General features: G+C 36.7%; 1 protein-coding gene across 2 annotated transcripts; it reads right to left on the minus strand.

Annotated features, from left to right (window-relative positions):
• Positions 1-239: 239 nt before the first annotated feature.
• Positions 240-21,214, minus strand: LOC111336260 (vacuolar protein sorting-associated protein 4B). Of its 2 annotated transcripts, none has more exons than XM_022942316.2 (14): positions 21,072-21,214; positions 20,793-20,904; positions 18,457-18,610; positions 17,353-17,432; positions 16,611-16,730; positions 14,355-14,392; positions 14,122-14,240; positions 13,147-13,295; positions 12,656-12,737; positions 4,654-4,785; positions 3,929-4,016; positions 3,237-3,303; positions 2,478-2,551; positions 240-1,473 (listed from the first exon to the last, which is right to left on the minus strand). In XM_022942316.2, exons 1-14 carry the CDS (start codon positions 21,093-21,095, stop codon positions 1,372-1,374), a joined length of 1,341 nt encoding a protein of 446 aa, XP_022798051.1. In that variant the 5' UTR covers positions 21,096-21,214; the 3' UTR covers positions 240-1,371. The 2 variants fall into 2 exon arrangements, with proteins under 2 accessions (XP_022798051.1, XP_022798050.1); XM_022942315.2 differs by having other exon boundaries at positions 17,353-17,435.
• Positions 21,215-21,637: the final 423 nt, after the last annotated feature.

The raw sequence follows: 21,637 nt of genomic DNA on the forward strand, positions 1-21,637 counted from the left end.
TCATCAGAGTGATGACTGATGATAATGACTTCCGCACAGGTTGTCGAAACGTCAGTCACTACCACCGACAACAGTCCTTCTCAGGACTACACTCACCCGGACGATCAGACTACACCTTCACATGTTACCCCCGGGTTTAAACCATTCACTGCAGAATGTTAAAAGTTGCATCACTCTACAATTACCTACAATTTGTATCCAAAATAAGTGCAAAACCAGCTGGAATAACACAACCTTCAACCAGTAATTTTACCAATTTAATGACACATTAAGCTGCTTTTGGTAATTCTGTACATCAGTTATAGCTACTGGGGCAAGGTAAAAATAATGGTACATTTTGATGGATACTCCAATAAGATGGTTTTCATGTAAATTAGTACTGCAGGGAAGCAAAGGAGAAGGGCCTCGGTTAACAACAGCCTCTTTTATCTTTATCAATTTTCTGAAAAGGGATAAAACTAACAGAAAGCTTAAGTTCAGAGAACAGAAATTTGCTGTAACTCATAAATTCTTCAAACCTAGAGCTTGAGTCTTTTTTAAGTATACTGAGAGTTGCAAGGATCTGTTACATGGGTGCACTTCTCATAGAAAGCCACTGTTCCAGCCTTTGCCCACTCTTCTAAATGTACTAATAAAACATACTAAGCTACATCTTTCTACAATAAAATGTTGTGCGAAGTAAGCTTCCTCCCCTTGATGAGGCATAACAAAAACATTTTTGATGGTTGGTTATTCTTGTCCACAACGATGGGTAATTTACTGATTTAGAAGTCTAAAGGGTTGATGGCGGGTCACACTTAGTAAACCTCTCTTCTTTGTTAATTTATCAAGGTGCTCATTCTATGCGAACAGACTGTTAGTGACAAAATCCCAGTTACAAGACAAAATCTCCCATAAACTTGAAGTACAGCAGGACCAAAGCTTTCTCCTTTGCTTAAAGGGAATCCATGTAGTTTATGCCTATCCCTTTTAAGTTTTTATGAGCTTCCTTTGAGATTTTTCTACAGGTTCAAACTGATCCCATGTTATTTTTAATTAGCAATATCTACATACAGTTCTTTGGGACTGAAATTTCCTAAATAATGTGACCACGCCCCTTTAATCAACCCCTTCATTCGTATAAATGATCAACATGTGAATTCTTTGAACAATTATAAGATATTTAAGGCAGACAGATAGTGAGAATTTACAAAATCAAGTATTGCCCTGATAATACCCAAGATTCTCAGAAATAAACAACAAACAAAATGTATGCCCATCAGTTAGGAGAATTGGTTCTTGGATATTAATAGTGAAATGTCGAACTCTGATTATTCTGGAACACTTCTAGTAACAGAGGAGATTAATAAAACAATGTGGATGTTGTTGATTTCATCCCTCTTGTCCAAAATCTCTGGTGAAGTCTTCAAACTTTTTTAGATCTGCAGAGTTTACTGTTGGTTTAGAAGTTGCCAGGGAGCGAAGCATGTCCGCCTAAGAAGAGTAAAACGGAATGTTGTAGCTGTTTACATATCTTGATAAGTAAGGATACCCTCACTAAATAGCACTGAAACTGTGAAATAACCAGTTACAAAATGTGTACCACAAGGTCCAGTTGAAGACCAAGTGGTGCAGTAACAGGGAGTGCTGTCTTTAAAAATTCACATACTTGTTCATATTCTAAAAGACCCATAATCAATCAATTTGCTTTGTTTGCTTGCTCTTTGGTCTCTGAATGGTTAACTTTAAGCTGAACAGTTCTGAATGGCTGTCATTTGCTAACTGTGAAGCTGGGATTTCTAAAACTTCAACAATGCATCCCTGGTGATAATAAGCCTCTCCCTTCCCACAAGAGAATGAATCTCATCTTCTTGAACCTTTCAAACTGACTAGCATCTAATTTCTACAGACAATATCCCCCTAAATCAAACATTGAGGTCATGAGAATGAAGGAAGTGAGCACCAGATAAAGAAGCTCTCGATTGTTAAACAAATTCTCCTTGTCAGCACCTCAGGGAATGTATAGAGAACAGTATGGAGAATATGCATGCTGATGATAGGGTGTAAAGGTTAATAGATCACTGAACTTTCTCTAGGAAGCAATTTTTGCAGTTATTTGTTAGCTGTTTATATTAAGTACTGCAACAATCTTTCTTCAAATTCAAACAAGTCCATTCAGCCTATTATTTTAAGACAGGGAGAGTCCAAAGGTTTATCCATTCTTACTGACTGCTCACAAAGTTGTACTTTGACCCTTAATAGCAACTAGCATCTAATTTCTCCTTACAATATCAGCCCTGAATCACACATTATGGTCATGAGAATATAGGAAATGATCACCAACTAAAGCTCTTGATTGTTAAACAAATTCTCTTTGTCAGAACTTAGGAAATATATAGAGAACAGTATGGAGAATATGCATACCGATGTTAGCATGTGAGGGGTTGACAGTAATGTTATTGTATCAAGAGCCATGGCAGAAATAGTAAAATAATTACCAGATCAACAACAGGTTCTAACAGTTTCTCTCCAGGTACTTGCATCCAGGTCATTTCCCTTGCATCCGAGTCCCCTTTAGAGAAATGAAAGAAACAGAAACCTTTGTCAAGATCTAGAGAAGTTGTTTTTCTCAACACTAGGGTTGTCTTTTTGAAAAGGTGCTCACCAAAAAGAAGATATTACAACCAAGGGAAGGCATTGTAATAAGTGAATGCAAAAATGGTAGCAGATTTCATAACTATATAAATATTCCTTTGCCCATGTTCTGATATTTGTTTATGACCCTTCACCCAACAAAAGTCCAAATTATAGGCTATCTCTTCCAAAATAAGGAAGAAAAGACCCATCCATTCTAAATATTCTTCTGGGTACCTGAAGCATTTTCATACACATTGTGATCAAGGCTGGGAAAAGGGTCACAGACTGGGAAATGAGGATGGGCAAAAAAACCTTGTTGACAAGCGTTATGATTTTGAAAGACTAAACTAGCCAAACGTGAAAAGCCTCTTCTTATCCAAGGGCTTTTACGACCCAATCAACATTTGAAAAATTACATGTGATCAGGTGTCACTGGGCACATCAACAAGCTTTTTATTGAGATTTTTGCATTCATTGAAAACTTAAAGATTCAGACATAGGCAGTTAAAAAAGTTCCACAGTTAACATATCTGTATATAATAAAATACTTACACAGTACGGATAAGAAGTTAAGACTTTTTAATCTCAACTTCTTTAAAAATAAATTGCAACAGATATACCTGGTGAACATGGTGTTAACAGATCATCTTCTATTTTGTTTGGATCTTGTGGGGAGGGACCCCTCGCCTTTTAAAACCAAACAAATAAAGAAAAGAAAGATTTTCGACATTGACACAAATTTGTGGCAAAGAAAGGGAAAATCAGCAAATAACTATTCTTAACATTACACAAACTCTGAGTATTCTTTAAGTTTTGATGTGGGAAAATCTTTCAAAAAACTGGTACTTATTTCAGATTTGGAATAAGAATGATCCCTTTTTGCTTAAGCTATTGCCACATGCATAGTACATGTAGGATTATTTTTTTTTCCTAATGCACCATTTACAAAAGAGAAAGTGTTAAGGGCTGATCCTAACATCATAATCATTGGGTCCTCTCCTGTGATTGATTTCCAAACTTAAAGTTTTCAGAAAATGAAACAAGAACAGGAAAGTACGCAGACCAAGGTGATTGTACACATCTAGCTATATGCCTTTGCACTGATCCTTGACACATGGAAAAAGGAAAGGTTTGGAATTTGAGTAGGGAGTTATGTGACAGGGGAGGCACTATACATTACAGCAGTTTATTCAAGTAACAAAGAGAAAGGAAAGAAATGTTTATTTTTTATAATTGGTTTTCTCGAGGACGATGACTTGATAACTGAAGTCTATATTTTATGCACGATTTGAGAAAGAGAGATTATACAAACCAGTTTAAAATGTGTTGCTTGTTGTACTTTTCTGACTGGCTGCATCATAGCATCACGCACAACAATGCTGATGTCTGCGCCAGAATACCTGAAATCAAAGAGAGAGCATATAGAGCTCTAAATCAACAATTATTGTTGACAAACACGTGCAAAAAAACTAAGATTATTAGTCTTGGAAATTAACCCTTTACACCCTAACATCAGCATGCATATTCTCCATACTGTTCTCAATATCATTTTCTTAGGCACTGACAAGGAGAATTTGGTCCACAATCACCAGCTTTGTTAGTTGGTGATCGTTTCCTATATTCGTATGTTCTTAATGTGTGATTTACAGGTGATATTGTAAGGAGAAATTAGATGTTAGTCACTCATAAGGGGTCAGAGGGATAAGCTTTGATGCTCCAACAAGGTTTGCACTTTCATATTTATTTCTCCAATACTGATAATTCTTGATTTAATACATACCAGGAATGATCAAACGCTAATTTATTCAGGCATGTAATGATGCTTCCCTGCAGCCAAACTTAGAGGTGATAGGAACAAGGAAAAATAATACTTGAGAACACAGTTTGATTTACGACAAATTCTTCGAATTAACATTCAAGAAAATTAATGTATGACAAACAAAGACCCTGGAAGTGTTTGGATTAAATAAGAACTGCATTAAATTATTTTCTCATCCCTAAGGTTTCTTCCCAATTAGTAAGTTTGACTGTCCTCACCCTTCAGTTTTCTCGGCTAGATCTCTGAATTGTGTGGACTGAATACAATGCTTGATGTTTCCCATATGCAGTTCAAACATCTTCACCCGGGCTGATGCCTCAGGTAATGGGATATAAATCCTTTTTTCAAATCTAGAAAAGATGTTAAGGAAATTAAACCAACTTTCCATAAAATGCAGGATATTGAGTTCAAGATATATTCTGTGATGTAAGCACATGCACAAGCTGGTAGATTTCAAGGCAATTTGCTTGCTTCTGCTTGATGATGATTTAAATTACAGACACAATAAAACTTGTGGGCTATTCCACATGAGACATGAAAATTTGACAGATTTTCAAATTCAAAATATGAGAGCCAAACTTACTTTTTATGAAAGCTTATACATAGTTCTATAAGAATCCAAATCTAGATTGGCAGTAGTGGCCACGCCCAGATGGTGTGATGCCATTGTTTTTGAGTATCTTTATAAACCGAATAAGCCATTTTACATACCAATATCTAAATTGCTATATCTCAAAGAAAATGATTGCCATGAATCAGATTTTGAGATCTTAACTACCCACTAGGATGAGCCTTTCAATGCCAAAAGAAAAAAATTCTCAAACATTTAATGCCTCAGACATACAAAGACATAAAAAGTGTTGCAGACGTGACCTTCAGGGTATGATTCAGAGCAACATTTATTTAATTTCTATGTAGGTCCTCACCTGTTTCAGGTCTTATTTATGCTGCTCTTATTGTTAAGTATTATGATAATTTTGACACCCCAGCTTGCTCAAATTTGTCAACTATTTGAGAGATATCGGGTTGCGGACATGACCATTGCGGACATGACTCATTTGTAAAAACCCAGAAAACCTCATAAAATTTTCAAACATGAGAAGATATGTTGATATTTAATGACAGCAAATGATAATTATAGAGTCGACATATTATGATATATGTAAGGTTATCACTTTTACAAATTTCCAAAAATATATAAATGCCCTTTGATGTACAAAATGACCTAGATCATCAAAGTTTTTATATTTTATTTGTTATTTATTTCCCAATTTACAGATAAAAGCAATAAAAACAGCATTTTTATTTCAGTGGCATTACTCTGAACGTTATTAGTGGTGAATGAAAAGCTCTTTCTTTAACATCCCCAAAATGTCACCTCTGCAACAAATTTTGGTCATGTCCACAACACAACATTTTTATTCTTTATATATATTATTTGTTATTTATTTCCCAATTTACAGATAAAAGTAATAAAAATAGCATTTTTACTTCAGTGGCACATTACTCTGAATGTTATTAGGGGTGAATGAAAAGCTCTTTCCTGAACATCACCAAAATGTCACGTCCACAAATATTTTGGTCACGTCCGCAACACAACATTTTTGTTAATAAATCCATGGTAACAAGTAATTTCTATAATATCTTTTCAGATTTATGAAGCCCAACTACTATTGCATTTAGTTAGTACATGCAGTTTTTTGAAAGGTTTTCAATTCACAGGAAATTTGAAGTAACCAAAAGCAATTCAAATCAATGGTTGTTTTAGGAGTCACATCCACAACACACTTTGAAAAATTATTTTCTCTGGATCTCTAAGAGATAGTCAAAATGTTTTCTGGCAAAATAAAAGGTACTTCAGGGGTAATTTTATGACATGACTCAATTCAATTCAAATAGTGTGGATCTGACTTAAGGAGACATTTAATACCCAAATTTTGCCTCTAAATGTCAAATCCGCAACGTGGAATTGACCTTGTCAGTTTGACCTTGAACTGCAGTGTTTTTGATCAAATGTGCCCTAAAATCAAACATTTTTTAAATAATTATGGCGGCAACAGCCAAAAAATCGATTCAGCTCATATTCTCGAGTTAGGTTGGCCTATGAGTGAAACAAACCACTACATACTTCATTTGGCTGAATATTGAGTTATTTTCGAGAAAATCGATAACAACTGAATTCTGCCATAATGTGGCTTTTGAGGCTCAAAATTTCAGACGCATCTTGGGGCGTCGCGTCACAAAATGAAAAACCTGGATTGATAAAAAGTACCAAATCTTGAAAAACAACATCAAAACCTACATTGATTGCAAATTGAGCAATTCTTGACCATTTATTTACACAATCTAATTGAATTTATCTGACCTACTTCCAACGAGATAAAAATAGGTCAAAAGTAGCCCTTGATTTAACAGTGTGCTAAACAAAATAATTAACCAGAAATCTGGGTTTCGGAAGGCGGAAGGTAGTTCTCTTGGATCTCCAAAGGATTTTTTGGGAAATGATTTGGGGCGATTTAATCAAACCTTAAAGTTGGATAAAATGCGCCATTTCAATGGTGTCGTCAGTTAGTCGAAAATGTACACATACTCATGCAAACTCAATTTTTTTACACTTTACGTCCAATCTACATGTACTGCTTATTTAACATAATATGCTCTTGCCTTCCATGTTTCTGAGGACTGCAGTCCTAAAATTATTGCATCTCCCTCACAATAGTGATATTGCTAGGAGGGATAGTCAACGCCTCCTTATGATTGTTCACAAAGCATATCTCGGGGTTTTTGATTTGAGGTTTCTCTATTCCCATTTCATTGAAAAAGAGGCTGTAATTACTTCACATAAGAGATCTTTGCTTAAATGTTAGTCTTTAACCGAACCACGAACCAAATGTAAGCAGAATTTTGCTGGTTCAGAAATGTGTGTCTCGTGGGCAGTTCAACAACGCTAATTAATTTAAAATGAGATCTACTGAAATTGACAACTTTGTTAAAACAGAACATTGTACTGTGAAACATGTGGCTTCAAGAACTTAGGTCTTGTTTCAAATATACTAAACAGTAGAAAACAACCATCTAACCTAGTTCGTGATTTTAAAAATCTATCACAATTAAATGTATCATGGTATTTTTAAATCATTGTTTTAGGCATCCTCAGAGACCCAGGGGCTGTGGGTTGATTTCAAGTTAGGGCATGAAGAGCCCCTGGGGACATTGTCTTACAAGACTAGTTCCAAACGGTCGCAGTCATTCTGCCATCTGATTGGTGCCAGAAAATCTTTGTGTTTTTCTGCCCAATCAGAGTGAAGTGTGCTTTGGAGTCCTTTCGTGTGTTGTAACACGGACAAACAAATGCTCAGTTGCTCGTTATGTTTGTTTGGGCCGTGTGACGGAGATTTGCTCGAGGCGAAAAGTTTCAGTCTCAGCACACAATGTAATAGAATCGATCAGATTGTCCGCGAAAATCTTACCGGAAATTATACTGAATACTTTCGCAGGTATCACTAGAGAACATGTTTTAAAGTTTGCGAGGTTTGTATACAACACTATGGTTGCAGTCATTGATATGTTGCTTTAAACGGTAAACGAGATTTAAGCTTAAATTGTTCTAGATTTTTTGCATAATTTGCTGTCACTGAAACTTTGCCAATCCCGTGAAGTTATTTCGTTGCACGGGCCACGCAGGTATGTCGAGCAACTGGTACTTCCGCAACTTTCTGTGGGTGCCAAAACCTAATCTCATCTTCGCTTGAAAAAAAAAAAAAAAAAAAAGCTAAGCGTGGAAACTTTTGCTTAATAGGTGTGGGTAGATGACCCTGTACTATTAAGCTGACATTTGCAATAAAGCAAACCCGCCCTTTCCATCCAATATTTCTTGGTCTTTGGTTTTGTTTTTCCCATTGAAAGCAGCATCGTATCAATTCCCAATGATCAAAGGTATTTAACTTGGTCTTCAACAATCAACAGAAGAGGTGAAATGACAATGACCAAGGGACTAGAAGAGAATCCGTGGCCTTCCTAGCTCAAGAATTTCAACTCTCTAGGCAGCAGTTGAAAGATTAAACTCTTTCCAAACCCATTCGGTAACTGCCCGAAAAAATCTCTCCTTCCCACGATGTTCTCGTTAATAACTTTTTGTTCAGATTTTAATTAGCTAACCGGAAATACAGCTAAGCTTTATCTAAGCGCTTGCTGGAGGTCGTCCACAAACTTAAGCCGTATTGTGAATGACTTTACTACAAAGCGAAGATTAGATTTTGGCGCACACAGAAAGCAGAAAGCTACAAAGGCAAAAGCGCCAGTTGCTCGACATACCTGCATGGCCCGTGCGATGAAATAACTTTACGGGATTGGCAAAGTTTCAGTCACAGCAAATTATGCAAAAAATCTAGAATGATTTAAGCTTAAATCTAGTTTAACGTTTAAAGCGACATATCAATGACTGCAACCATCGTGTTGTATACAAACCTCGCAAACCTTAAAACACGTTCTCTAGTGATACCTGCGAAAGTATTCAGTATAATTTCCGGTAAGATTTTCGCGGACAATCTGATCGATTCCTCTTACATTGTGTGCTGAGACTGAAAGTTTTCACCTCGAGCAAATCTCCTTCACACGGCCCAAACAAATTAAACATAGCGAGCAACTGAGCCATTAGTCTATTTCCGTGTTAAAACACACGAAAGGACTCTAAAGTACACTTCACTCTGATTGGGCAGAACACAAAGATTTTCTGGCACCAATCAGATGGCAGAACGACTGCGACCGTTTGGAACTAGTCTTGTAAGACAATGTCCCCAGGAGCTCTTCGTGCCCTAACTTGAAATCGACCCACAGCCCCTGGGTCTCCGAGGATGTGTTTTAGGTGGATAAAGCTCATATTAGGCCAAAAAAGAGCGAAAGATCTGCAAATGGCATCGCCCATCACTTCAGATGTGCCATTAGAGAAAAATGCAGTGTTAGAATATTTGTGTATTTCAAAGAAGCTGTATTAGAGTTAAAACTGGAAAACCACAACCTTTACTGAAAATTTTGTACTAGCCAATGTTCAACAGATTTATTTTTACACTACTTCTTTCCCAGAGCCTGTCATGCCTTGTTAAGTTACTTGTGCCGCCAGTAAGACAACAACCAAATAGTGTGTTCTCATATTCACTTTCATCTATTACTGGCAGTGGTCCAAAAGCTCATGTCTGGTACTAAAACCATTCATTCTGCGTATCTCGAAACTCAAGAATAATCTAGAGTAATCACTGCACCAGCTGATACAGAAGACTCGAGTGCGAGTCGGTATGGCTAAGGACTTAAAGTAAAATACATATTTGCCGTGTCAATTGTACCCCTCAAATACGGTCAGGTTCTCAGCCATCAATGAATTACATGGCGGTATATTATAAAGTGTAAATGATGCGTAATGTGCCACACGGCATGAAAAAGATAGGTGAAGGTGAAATGATGCGCAAAGACACATTATAGGCCTGTTATTTGATTAGAACAGAATTTTCAGGCCCACTGCGTAAAAGCTAACATCTATATTTTGCTAGCATGATAAAATGCCATGATACATTTAATTATCATAATGATACATTTAATCACGAAATGTTTCGTATATTTAAAACAAGACCTAAGTTCCTGAAGCCACGTGTTTCACAGTACAATGTTCGTTTTTACGATGTTGTCGATTTCAGTAGATATCATTTTGAATTAATTCATGCTATTCCACACGCGAGAAACACGTTTCTGAACCAGCAAAATTCCACTTGCATTTGGTTCGTGGTTCAGTTAAAGACTAACATTTAAGCAAAGATCTCTTATGTGAAGTAATTACAGCTTCTTTTTCAACAAAATGGGAATAGAGAAACCTCAAATCAAAAACCCCGAGATACGCTTTGAGAACAATCATTATTAGGAGGCGTTGACAATCCTTCCAAGTAATATTGCTATTGTGAGGGAGCTGCAACAATTTCAGGACTGCAATCCTCAGAAACATGGAAGGTAAGAGCATATTATGTTAAATAAGCAGTATATTGGACATAAAATGCGAAAAAAAATTAGTTTGCATGAGTATGTGTACATTTTCAACTAACTGACGACACGGTCAAAATGGCGCATTTTATCCAACTTTATAATTTGATTACCGTATTTATTCGCCTATAAGCCGATCTCGGCTATAAGCCGAGACCCTAAACTTCTTCATGTCAGCAGCTTTGCATTGAAATAAAAAATAAACACAAAACATTCGGCTATAAGCCGAGACCTAATAATTGCAAAGTACTCCACGCGTGTCGTTAACTGAGATGAATTAACATAAACCGAAAACAAAAGGAGCTTCCCCCTCGGGAAACATGTAACCAAAAAGTAGGTTATTTACTCAGTTGTTATTGGTCGTTTAATTGAAAGTAACAACAAATCACAGATAAGTTGAATTTAATGTGTAAATAAATAGAACCATGCGTGACATAACAAAACATTCACCTGAGTTCAGAATCCTGTCTCAAACAATCGCTCTCTTTCAAAGTTATCGTAATCGATCATCATGCCGAAAGTTCGTCGTTCTTCATACAACTTAGCGTTCAAACTAAAAGTCGTTGCTGAAGCAGAGGCCGTCGAGAACAACTCCGACATCGCTAGAGATTACGGAATCAGTGAATCGATGGTGCGTCGCTGGCGAAAAGATTAAGCGAACCTGTTTTATGGTGAGCTTAAAATGTCAGCAAAGCGAAAGACGATGGGCTGCTTTTCGCCAAAGTATCCTGAATTGGATCAAACACTACTGGACTGGTTTTCAGAGCAGGGGAGTCAAGGTAAGTCTTTCGCTTCTTTAAAACCATGAAAAGCTTCGATCAACTGATATCTGTCAGATCGTGTTGCAATGTTTACACAAACCGTGGGAATGACCGCTTCTGATTGGCCAGTTTTTCATGTCGTCAAAACAAGTCAAACAATTGATCTCTGTTATCTTTTACAGGAATTGCTGTAAGCGGATTAATTCTACGGCTAAAGGCGAATGAGTTGAGCAGTGATCCAGACTTCAAAGCCTCACTGGGTTGCTACCAGAGATGGAAAAAGCGCCATTCCATCAGCCTTCGCACTAGGACAACCCTGGCCCAGCGACTCCCACAAGATCTGGAAGAAAAGATCATCCAGTTCCATCGGTTCGTGATCGCACTTTGGCAGCGGTATGGCCATTCGCTCTCCAGGCTGTTCAATATGGATGAAACTCCTATGCGATTCGAGCTTCCGTCGAGCAGAACCAACAATGATTTACATGTACCTACCCTTCGTGATCTCGGAAATTTGTGTTTGTTGATAATCGCTCGGCTTACAGTCGAATAAACATTGAATTTCGAATCTTGTTAAGCACCCTTAAATATTTTTTGGCGAAAATACACGGCTATAAGCCGAACCCCCTTCCTTGGCAAGAATTTACCTGTTCTGAGTTTGATTTGTTGGAAAAATCGCTCGGCTTATAGGCGAACAAATACGGTAAATCACCCTGAATCATTTCCCCGAAAAATCCTCTGGAGATCCAAGAGAACTACCTTCCGCTTCCCAAAACCCAGATTTCTGGTCATTTTGTATAGCACATAGTTAAATCACGGGCTACTTTTGACCTATTTTTAATCTAGTTGGAAGTAGGTCAGATAAATTCAATTAGATTGTGTAAATAAATGGTCAAGAATTGCTTAAATTGCAATCAACTTATGTTTTGATGTTGTTTTTCAAGATTTGGTACTTTTTATCAATCCAGGTTTTTTCATTTTGGGACGCAATGCTCTGAGATGTCTGAAATTTTGAGCCTCAAAAGCCAAATTTTGGGGGAATTCAGTTGTTATCAATTTTCTTGAAAATAAATCAACATTTAGCCAAATGAAGTATGAAGTGGTTTATTTCCCATTGAGACCTACTTCACTTTGAAATATGGGCGAAATTGATTTTTCAGATGTTGCCATCAAAATGTTTGACCATTGGTAACATTCGCTCTTAAGAAGGGTGCCACAAACAAAGACTTTAAAATTTTTTTAGCTTACATTTTTTTTTTTACACACTAAAGAATTACCATCAGAACAAAATTCTAAACTATAAATAATGGTTAACTACTTTTAGATTTCACAAAAAAACTTTCAGGGTATGAACCTCTTAAAAGCACAATTGCAAATGCCTTAGGACAACGATCAGAAAGAAATGCCAAAAAAATATACAAAGTCATACATAATATACCTTCTTCTGATGGCAGAGTCAAGAGTCCATGGAATATTTGTTGCTCCCAGCACAAGTACATCTTTGTTGTCAACACCAACACCTTAAGATACAATGAATATATGAAGTTCATATAATTTATTTCCCAACACCTTAAGTTATGAAATAACAATAAATGAAATTGCACTCCAGTCCTTCCTCATACAAAACAGACTCCCTCTATCAGCTACACAAAATCCTTACCATACCACTCTTTATGATCCAACAAATATTTTTGCTCACGTACAGTTGGTAAAATGCATCACGTGACTGAATATCCCTTAAATAAAAACTAAAATCAATGGAATCTATTCTTATCTTATGCCTTGTGTAACATTCAAGGAATTAATTTTTCCTCTTCTTTGGTCCACATTCTGTAGAAAGCAAATGCTTTATTTACACTGTACAACCTGATCCTTTCACTCTTGATTTAAAACTCAAGATCAGATAGATGTCTTTTATAAAAAACTTACCTTGCATTTGAACCAGAAACTCTGTTTTTATTCTCCTAGCTGATTCACTTTCATTTTCACTTCTTGATCCACACAAGGAGTCCACTTCATCAATAAAAATAATGGCTGGTTTATTGTCTCGTGCCAATTCAAATAGTTGCTTTACAAGCCTGAAAAAATATTCAGATGGGTGTTAGGTACGACCCGAACCCCTTAACTCCCATGAGTGACAAGGAAAGAATTTCTCCTAACAAAATCAATATAATATCAGTACAGACAACTGATGAGAATAAAGAAAAATATTAAACAGGGATTATCAGTTGATCCAATGCTACATTCTCCAAACTAACATCATTTGAATTGCAAAGCAGACAGTTAAGAGAATTACTAAAAGAGATCTATGGGGTGAAGGAGTTAAAGGGTTTGGACAGGCGTGAACATTTTAGTGGCATTGCTTCCCTCCAGGAATCATTAAAAGCATGACTTTCTATCATCACCACATTATGATGGTAATTGCAGCTGTTAATCCCACCACATGCATTTAATTTTTGAGGCTGTTTTCACTGATGGTTGGACCCAAAGAGAGTTCAGGGTAGAAAACTGTTTGAATCACAAGAGAAGGAGAGTGAAGTTACAGCTGGTTTAATTTATTATACATCAGATTGTTTGAGAGGGAGTGGAATGAGTTTCCTGAACCACTAAGTAAATCAAAACTAATGGTAACCTGGATTACTCAATTGAAGAACATTTGCAAATTAGATTTTCTACTTTTTTCTCAACATAGTCTGTTGTACAAACTGTGAGCCACGGTTTTGGGTTTGCCTTACATCACAAGAGAAATCAATACATGAAAATGTGTCTCCTTACTTGCTAAGTGGATTTGTTTATAAATGTTAATTAAACCAGTAAAAAAAATTGGCTAAGTTTTCATCACAAGCCAGGAAAAATAACTAAATGACAACTTCTACAAGGAAAACATTATGCGCTGGATTTTACCGTTCACTTTCTCCAAGCCACTTTGACACCAAGTCAGATGATGATATAGATATAAAAGTTGAGTTGTTTGCTTCAGTTGCTACTGCTTTTGCTAAGTAAGATTTTCCTGTACCAGGAGGCTGCAAAATAAAATGAAAATTTTCATAATATATCAATATCCTATTCTCATGTTAGTTGCAATAGATTACCACAAATATTTGAGTTCATGGCATCAGGAAATGAATGTGTCTTACTCCATACAGCAAGATTCCACTCCATGGCTTCCGTTTTCCTGTCATTCAAAACAAGTGATAAATCAGTGGGTATAATATCATTTATTTAACAATCTAAGCAAATTTCACCATAAAAATTACCATTAAAAAACAACAATGTTTCAACCGTTCGATGGTCATTTTCAAGTTAAAAATTTTACAGCATGTGGTTAAAGATATATACAGTCAATAGCTAAAATGCTAATGAGATACTTATTCATTAGTACTTTCATAATTTATTTATATAATTATTTAAGTGTATGCTGTAAAATTTTTACCTTTAAACTTGAAAATGACCATTGAACAGTTGAGATGTCATTGCTTTTAAATGTTACTTTTCATAGTGAAATCTGTTTCTAAAAATTTCTCGATTCAAATCTATGCAAGTTAGACAAAGAACTAACTTCAGTCCTTGAAAGAGACTACCCTCAAGAAAATTGTTGTTACTACAAAATGAAGCATTAATCATCATGTTTAAAATTTACGGTAGGCCTTTGCATACTGCATAAGTTATTTGCTACCTCAATCTCAGCTAATCATGAGATTTCTATTACAAGCTTAACAGTGAATTACCGTATTTTCTCGATTAAATACCCCTGGTGTTTAACTAGATATCGGCAGTGTTGACCTGGTGATTTTTCGAGGCTGGCATTTAATTGGGGTCTGCCATTTTTCTAGGTTGATCTATTATTACCGATCTTTGGAAATCTAAGGGCAGTTTGTCAGTGCTGGACAATTTTTTCCTAGATTACCCGAAGTTACATTATTACGGTACCGTACATGCGGCAAATGTACCAATGTTGCAATCAAGATCTGTATCACTAACAAACAGCACATAAACAACATATGAATGATGTAGAACAAGTAGTAAATGACGTGAATGCAAAGGTTTAAGTTTATAAATGGCAATGTCACAAACGTCCGCCTCGTTTGTGTCAGCCAATGTGTTGAAATCATTTAAGTTTTGATTACATGCTAATCTTCGTAAACCACAATTTCATTAAGTTCTTCTTCGTAGATGTCTGGCTCCAAATCCGCAAAGGGGTCATCTTCATTTACAGGAGTGCCTTGTTCCAGCACTTTGAAAAATGCTGAGGCCCTCTCCATAAACTCCTGCTTTCCATCACTTAGTGGGCTGTCTGCTTTAAAACAGTGGATTTTCTTGTCCTCAGATCCGTCTATAGGTAATGAGACAGCACAGGCTTCAAAACTATTTCTTATTACGTCATTTGGGAGGCTTTCCCAGGCTGATGAAATTCTTTCAACACAGCTGCGCCTTGAAAGTGCCTCAATTCGACCAGCTGGAGTTATTTTGTGCCCTGTTTCTGCCATCCAGTCATCATACACTATCTGACACAGATCCTTGAATGGCTTGTTCCATGACACGTCAGGAGCCTGGATGTATTTCGTGCACCCACCAGGTACTAATGCTATATCGACACCAGCCTGTAGTAGCGCTTCTTTTACTTCATTTGTCGTGTGACATTTGTATATGTCCCAGACAAGAAATCTTGGAGCAAAAGAGAAGCGGCCTACAACATACTGTACCCATTCGGTGTTTTTCCTACTCTATACATACTGTGCTGTATTTTTCCGGTATTTTTCCTTTGAACATTTAGTAAAATACCAAAACAGCATACTGTACTTAGTATGTCGTAACAGTGCCATTCAAGAGGTTACTATTTACTTGTAATCGGTCTTTGTGATCTCGACCCCAAATAAATGCCGGGTCCCCGATTAAACGCCCCCCAGTGTTTAATTAAAAATCGGCAGTTTTAACCCGGTGTTTTTTTTAGGCCGGCGTTTAATCGGGGTCCGGCGTTTAATCGAGAAAATACAGTATGTATAAACCAAATTTCTGGAAAGATGAAAACTTAATTGATAAGTAAAAAATCAATTCATTGTTCATTAATTAAAACACTAGTGTGCTGTTTTTGAAATACAAAATTTTCCACACACTCGATTAACCTGTGGATTGTGGATTACTGTATCAAAAAATAAATGGTGTTGAGCCAAAATCAATCATTTGTTTATTCTCCTAGTTACAAGTAGCTTTTACCACAGCATCAAATTACATCTGGATGATGCGGAATACAAATATGATTGTTCTTTCAGAACTGTAGAACTGGGCTTTGACAGAGTTCAGATGGATCTTATTCAAAGTTGCCACAACTAGGAAGAAAACTTAAATTTTCAAAATCTGAAAGTAAAAATGAGGGCAGTTGTGTCATTGTTTACCTGTGAATAAATGGGGAAATTTTATTGGTAAAATGACAGCTTCCTTCAGAGCTTCCTTAGCTGAGTCTAAGCCAGCAACATCAGACCACTGCACATTGGGTTTTTCCATGACAATAGCACCTTGGAAAAGAGAAACAATCAAGTTCCCAAGAGCAATTTTACAAAGCACCAAAGGTCCTATTATATTTTGAGCAACTTTTCGTGTTTAGCAAAACTACCTTTAATTTGATGGAGACCTAGTATTACTTAAGTTGGAAAGAAGAAAACAAAAGAGGTAAAAATACACCAGGAAGAACCGAGGATGGTTAAGACTGGAGAGGATGAATTCAAAGTGGTTTTAAAATGATGCATGTTCTGGAGTGCAAATGCACAAACCACGTGAGCTTTTGAACACATCTTATGAATTAGATGGGGAGTGGAAAGGTGAAAGGAATAGACAGAAAAATGATCTGTACAGCAAATGACCTAACAGGAGTTTCATTACTGTTTTCAGCAGGAGGGCAACTGGTTTTCACAGGTGGGCAAAACTTTTTTAACTGAACCTCTTTATAAGATAAACTTTCCTCCAGATCGTCAAACCAGGTGGACAAATTCATCCTCCTGACTGCTCAATTTGCCCAGTGCCCAGCCCTTAATGAAACACCTGACCAAAGATACTCCTGAAAACTAACTGTACAGGACAGTAAGAAGGAGAACGTGGACTTAGGTCTAAAGAGGGTTTAAGAGGTTGAGTACTACTCACTGTTTAATTGACCCCTAAGTTTTTTCGTTTCTGCGTCATCTTCTTCATCACTGCTATCCTCTTTATTGCCATCTTTGCCACTGCTGGAAAAAAAAAAAAATGAAGCACATATGGTTACATGATTGTTATTCATTAATCCTTTCACTCACAGAACTGACCACATAGAAATTAGTACTTTAAGTATCATTCAAATTTCAAGAAAAAAATGTGCAAAAAAGAGAGAAAAATCCCAACAAGGGGAAATCGTTTGATTAAATGCAGCAAATTGTCAATGCTAAATTATGAGAAATATGTGGCTGGCAGTATGGAGAACTGATCATGGACATGAAAAGGTTAATAAATTATTGTCTCTTTTAATTTAAATTAATTTAGTCCATTTTCACTGCATTAAGTTTTGCAGTGGGGAAGGACTAGAAAGGAACATAGGAACCATTCATGCTAGTCCACCCTCCCACCCATCCCACCCCAGGGGAGGACATCCATCACATAGTAATCTCATGTGTGGGAAATTAACGTCTCTTACCCCTAACCCTGCAGAAGACGGGACCTCCATTTATTCATCCCTATCCAAGAAGACTAGAATATCTAACCATTTCTTGATGTTATAGAAAGGTAGCAAATTCTTCTCAATTATTTTAAGACCCTGAGCGTTGGTCCGGCTGGGGCTCGAACCCTCCACCTCCCGCACAACAGTCCAGTGCTCTATCCATTGAGCTAACCGGGAGGCAGTTAGCTCAAGGATAGAGACTATTGGACCAGGTAGCAGGATAAATCTGCGATTATTTAAGGCAACATTTAAAAAAATAATTTTAGATAAAAAAGAAACTTGATCCACAAAACTCATTTAACCCTATTAGGATTCACAAATTTCTTTTTTTGATAGAAGATCAATAAAATTGCATACAGCAGTATTTTTAAAGGTTGTTCCCACAAGAGTATTATAGTAACCAAAGCAACAAAATTGGATGGCTTTATCCAAAAAGGTAATTTGCAACTTTTTTTAGAATGCAAATTCTTTTTTCAATAAATGTGATGGTGGAAATTTGGAGTTACTTTAGGACAATCTTTTCACAAAATTGCTGTATTGAAATAAAAGTTACAAACCCTTTGTTGCTTTCTTTTCCTCCTCCTGATGATGCGACAGGTTTCTTTTTGTCTTTGCTTTTTTTAAGAAATGTCTTAAGCTTCTCAGCCCGTTCAAGGTATTGAACACACTTTAGTCTGATGCTCTCTTTGGACTTATCGCCATGAGCTTCATCTTAAGGTTCAAAGAGATGAGAAAATAAGGAACAAAGATTGACTAGTTGACCACTATTAAAGTATTACAAGGTGCATATTTGACTTCAATATTAGTAAGTTTTATCATAACATCCATAGTAACTGCAAATGGCCCATTTTGACTAGCACTGGCTAATGTGTGGAACAAATCAAAGCCTCAATATCCCCACCCCCTCCCCTGGCCAATCCATAAGGATTTGACTGTTGTCCATGCTAAGGGGTGGGGAGTTTGAACTTGGCTCGGGTGGGGTGGGAATTTGAAACAGAATCATCAAGTCTTTCCAGTGGAATCCACCCGTGTTATCTTTTAATATCGAGGTGTTTATAGGTAAAGAGTTCACTTTTGCGAGCAGATGACTCATAGGAGTCATCTGCTTGCAAAAGAGGCATACATAGGTCTACAAGAAAGTCACAGTTGCTGATCTAGCCTATTACCAAAAACTTGATCATGAAATCTAGCACTAGGGCGGGGTGTTCAAACACTATTTTGGCCCTAAGGGGAGGAAATTTGATCAAACCAATCTTCAAAGGTTCCTCCCCCCCTTGGGGTTACCCAGGGGAGGGGATGTTAAAGCTTTGAATTGATCATTGCATAATCACACACCAGGTCAATTCTAACACTGTAAAATAAGGAGAGGAAATAGGGATTATTGCTACTATTATTCTTGTTAAAAATTCTTCATTTGGCCTTCTACAACACAATGAATTTTTTGTTGAGTGTCTGAATAAACTTTTCTTAGAACTGGCTTGGAGGGATTTCGTCAGGAAATACATCACAAAGGGTCATGTGTCAGCAAATGGAGAAAATCATCTATGTCTATGTAAAAAATAGCTTAGACCAACTACATTTAGAAGAAGAATTTAAATGCAGAATTTTCCAATCTTTGATGCCCAGTGAGCACTCTTTACCTGTAAGGGAGAAAGTTATTTCTGGGTGAGAAAGGTTTAAGAGTTTTTTCCTTTAATAGCAGGGTTGGATCATGAGCTTACATGTATTAAATAAAACCTGTCAAATTAAATTCTGTTTACATGACGTGAAGTGATTGGAACACTTTTCACTCCTTACAGGTGGAAAACTAACTATCTCTGCCAGTAAATTTAAAGCAATTAATGCCAACTGCATTAAAGCACCTGTAAAATACATTACAATTTAAGTTTCAGACTCTTAAATAAAGAGTCCTTTTGGACTTAAAAGCAGTTTTTGTTCAGTTAGGGAAACAGTAGAAATCTACTAAATAGCAAGTTTTGTCCTGGGTGATAATGCGATGATATTATTCAGGAAACAAGTTCCATGTTTTTCACTTTAAAATGATATTAAAGTATATTTTCCTCAAACTAGAAGACAACATTAGGGGTGGTTGCATGAACCATATTTAAAGTGCCTATGAAATGAATTTTTTTCTTGGTTTTTCTTAGCTTGATGCATATAAAAAATGATTTTAACCTTTAATCTGGGCGGAAATGTCTTCAAACCCCTTTTTTTTTAGTTCAAAACACACGCTACCTGCGAACAAAATTGTCCCCTCTTCTGCACAGCCAAAATGTTAAATGATTTTCTTTCGTGACATCAAGTTGTGTACAGCCATCGAAACTAACATGGATGACAGTGCAGCAAAAAGAGTGATTCCATAATCTATAGAATCAGCAGAGTGAAACTCGCTCAAATAAATGAATGACTTGCCTCTCACCTCCACACGTTCCGCAACTTGGTGTTTTGTGTACTAAAAATTACGTCATGAAGGCCGTCGCAAGGGTTGAACTAGGTCTCAGACCCTGAGACAATTTTCACTACAAAATAGTACTTTTTAGAGCGCACAAATTCAGGTTTGAAAACATTTCCGCCAGATTGAAGGTTAGAATCGTTTTTTATATGCATCAAGCTAAGAAAAACCGAGAAAAAAAATTCATGTCATAGGCACTTTAACAAATGGCCTAAGTTTCGCTTATAATTCCTTCTTTTGGTGAATGACTAGTGTGGCTACACTAATCACAAATAAATTTGAAAAGTGTAACTACTGATTGACAGGAGATTAAGTCCGTCTGTAAAAGAACAACAGAGAGAACCTCTTGTATACCAAATAAAATCCAGAGGAATCTCTGTCAAACGGAATAACAAATAAGAAGTGAAAACAGTTAAATACCTCAAATTAATCTGTACTTACATTTTATAGCATGCAAAAAATATTCCACACCATGTTCATAGAGTCTAAGGGCCTCTTCGTAATTTCCATTTTTATCTTCTTCTGTAGCCTTAGTTACAATATCTATAGCTTTCTGCAAACATGACAAAAGGACACAGTAGATTGAAAGCTTGAATGTTTTGTGAGGCGCTAGAAGTAAATCAGAGGTTTTTGCAGGTTTTCCTGAGTCGCCACGGCTTACGATCAATTTGGGAAATCTTTGAAACAAAACATTTTCTTCAGAGCAAACAATAACATCACCTTTAAAGTGCCTCCTTCTGACATAGCTGCAGGTAAATCACACCAGCCTAGCAGATGAAGCAAAGGGAAAGAATCCTCTGCTAATCAAGAGGAACTCACAGAAACTAAAATGGCTGCCAATTCTAGGAATACCGCTGGTCAGGTTTATGACCTCGGTTTGACGTCAACCTCTAAAAATAATAGACTTACTGACGTCATAATAATTTTCAGCGATGATATATCTAACTTATGATATAGATTCTGTACTCAAACTGGTGCAGATATCTCTGGTATGCATGAAAAAATTTTGTGAAGCTATGGCAAAGGCTGTAAGCCTCCAAAACGAACAACAAAAACCAAAAAAATCTCCCAGGCGCCTCACTGCCTGACGTGCAAACTCTTTCGTCGATAGAATCTTTCGACAGACTGGCGGGGAGCCTCAGGGACATTTCATTTAATCTAGAGAGGAGAATATGGGTTTGGAGAAAGAGAGAAATATCTCCCTCTCAAACTGATATTTCGTTTTAAATCATTTTGGATGTAAAGGTTGAAATTTTCCCGGCAGCCTGAGATCTAACAGCTTTTTA

The sequence above is a fragment of the Stylophora pistillata genome, chromosome 3 (genome assembly GCF_964205215.1).
Source record: "Stylophora pistillata chromosome 3, jaStyPist1.2, whole genome shotgun sequence".
NCBI lineage: Eukaryota > Metazoa > Cnidaria > Anthozoa > Scleractinia > Pocilloporidae > Stylophora > Stylophora pistillata.

What these genes read in the sequence shown, in the direction of transcription:
- LOC111336260 (XM_022942315.2), bottom strand. Translation starts at nt 21,095, where the DNA reads ATGTCAGAAGGAGGCACTTTAAAG. An exon ending in CAGAAGGAGGCACTTTAAAG is followed by an intron (nt 20,905 to 21,071) that starts GTGATGTTATTG and finishes TCATGTTTGCAG; the next exon opens with AAAGCTATAGATATTGTAAC. An exon ending in ATTTCCCCATTTATTCACAG is followed by an intron (nt 14,393 to 16,610) that starts GTAAACAATGAC and finishes TTTGAATGACAG; the next exon opens with GAAAACGGAAGCCATGGAGT.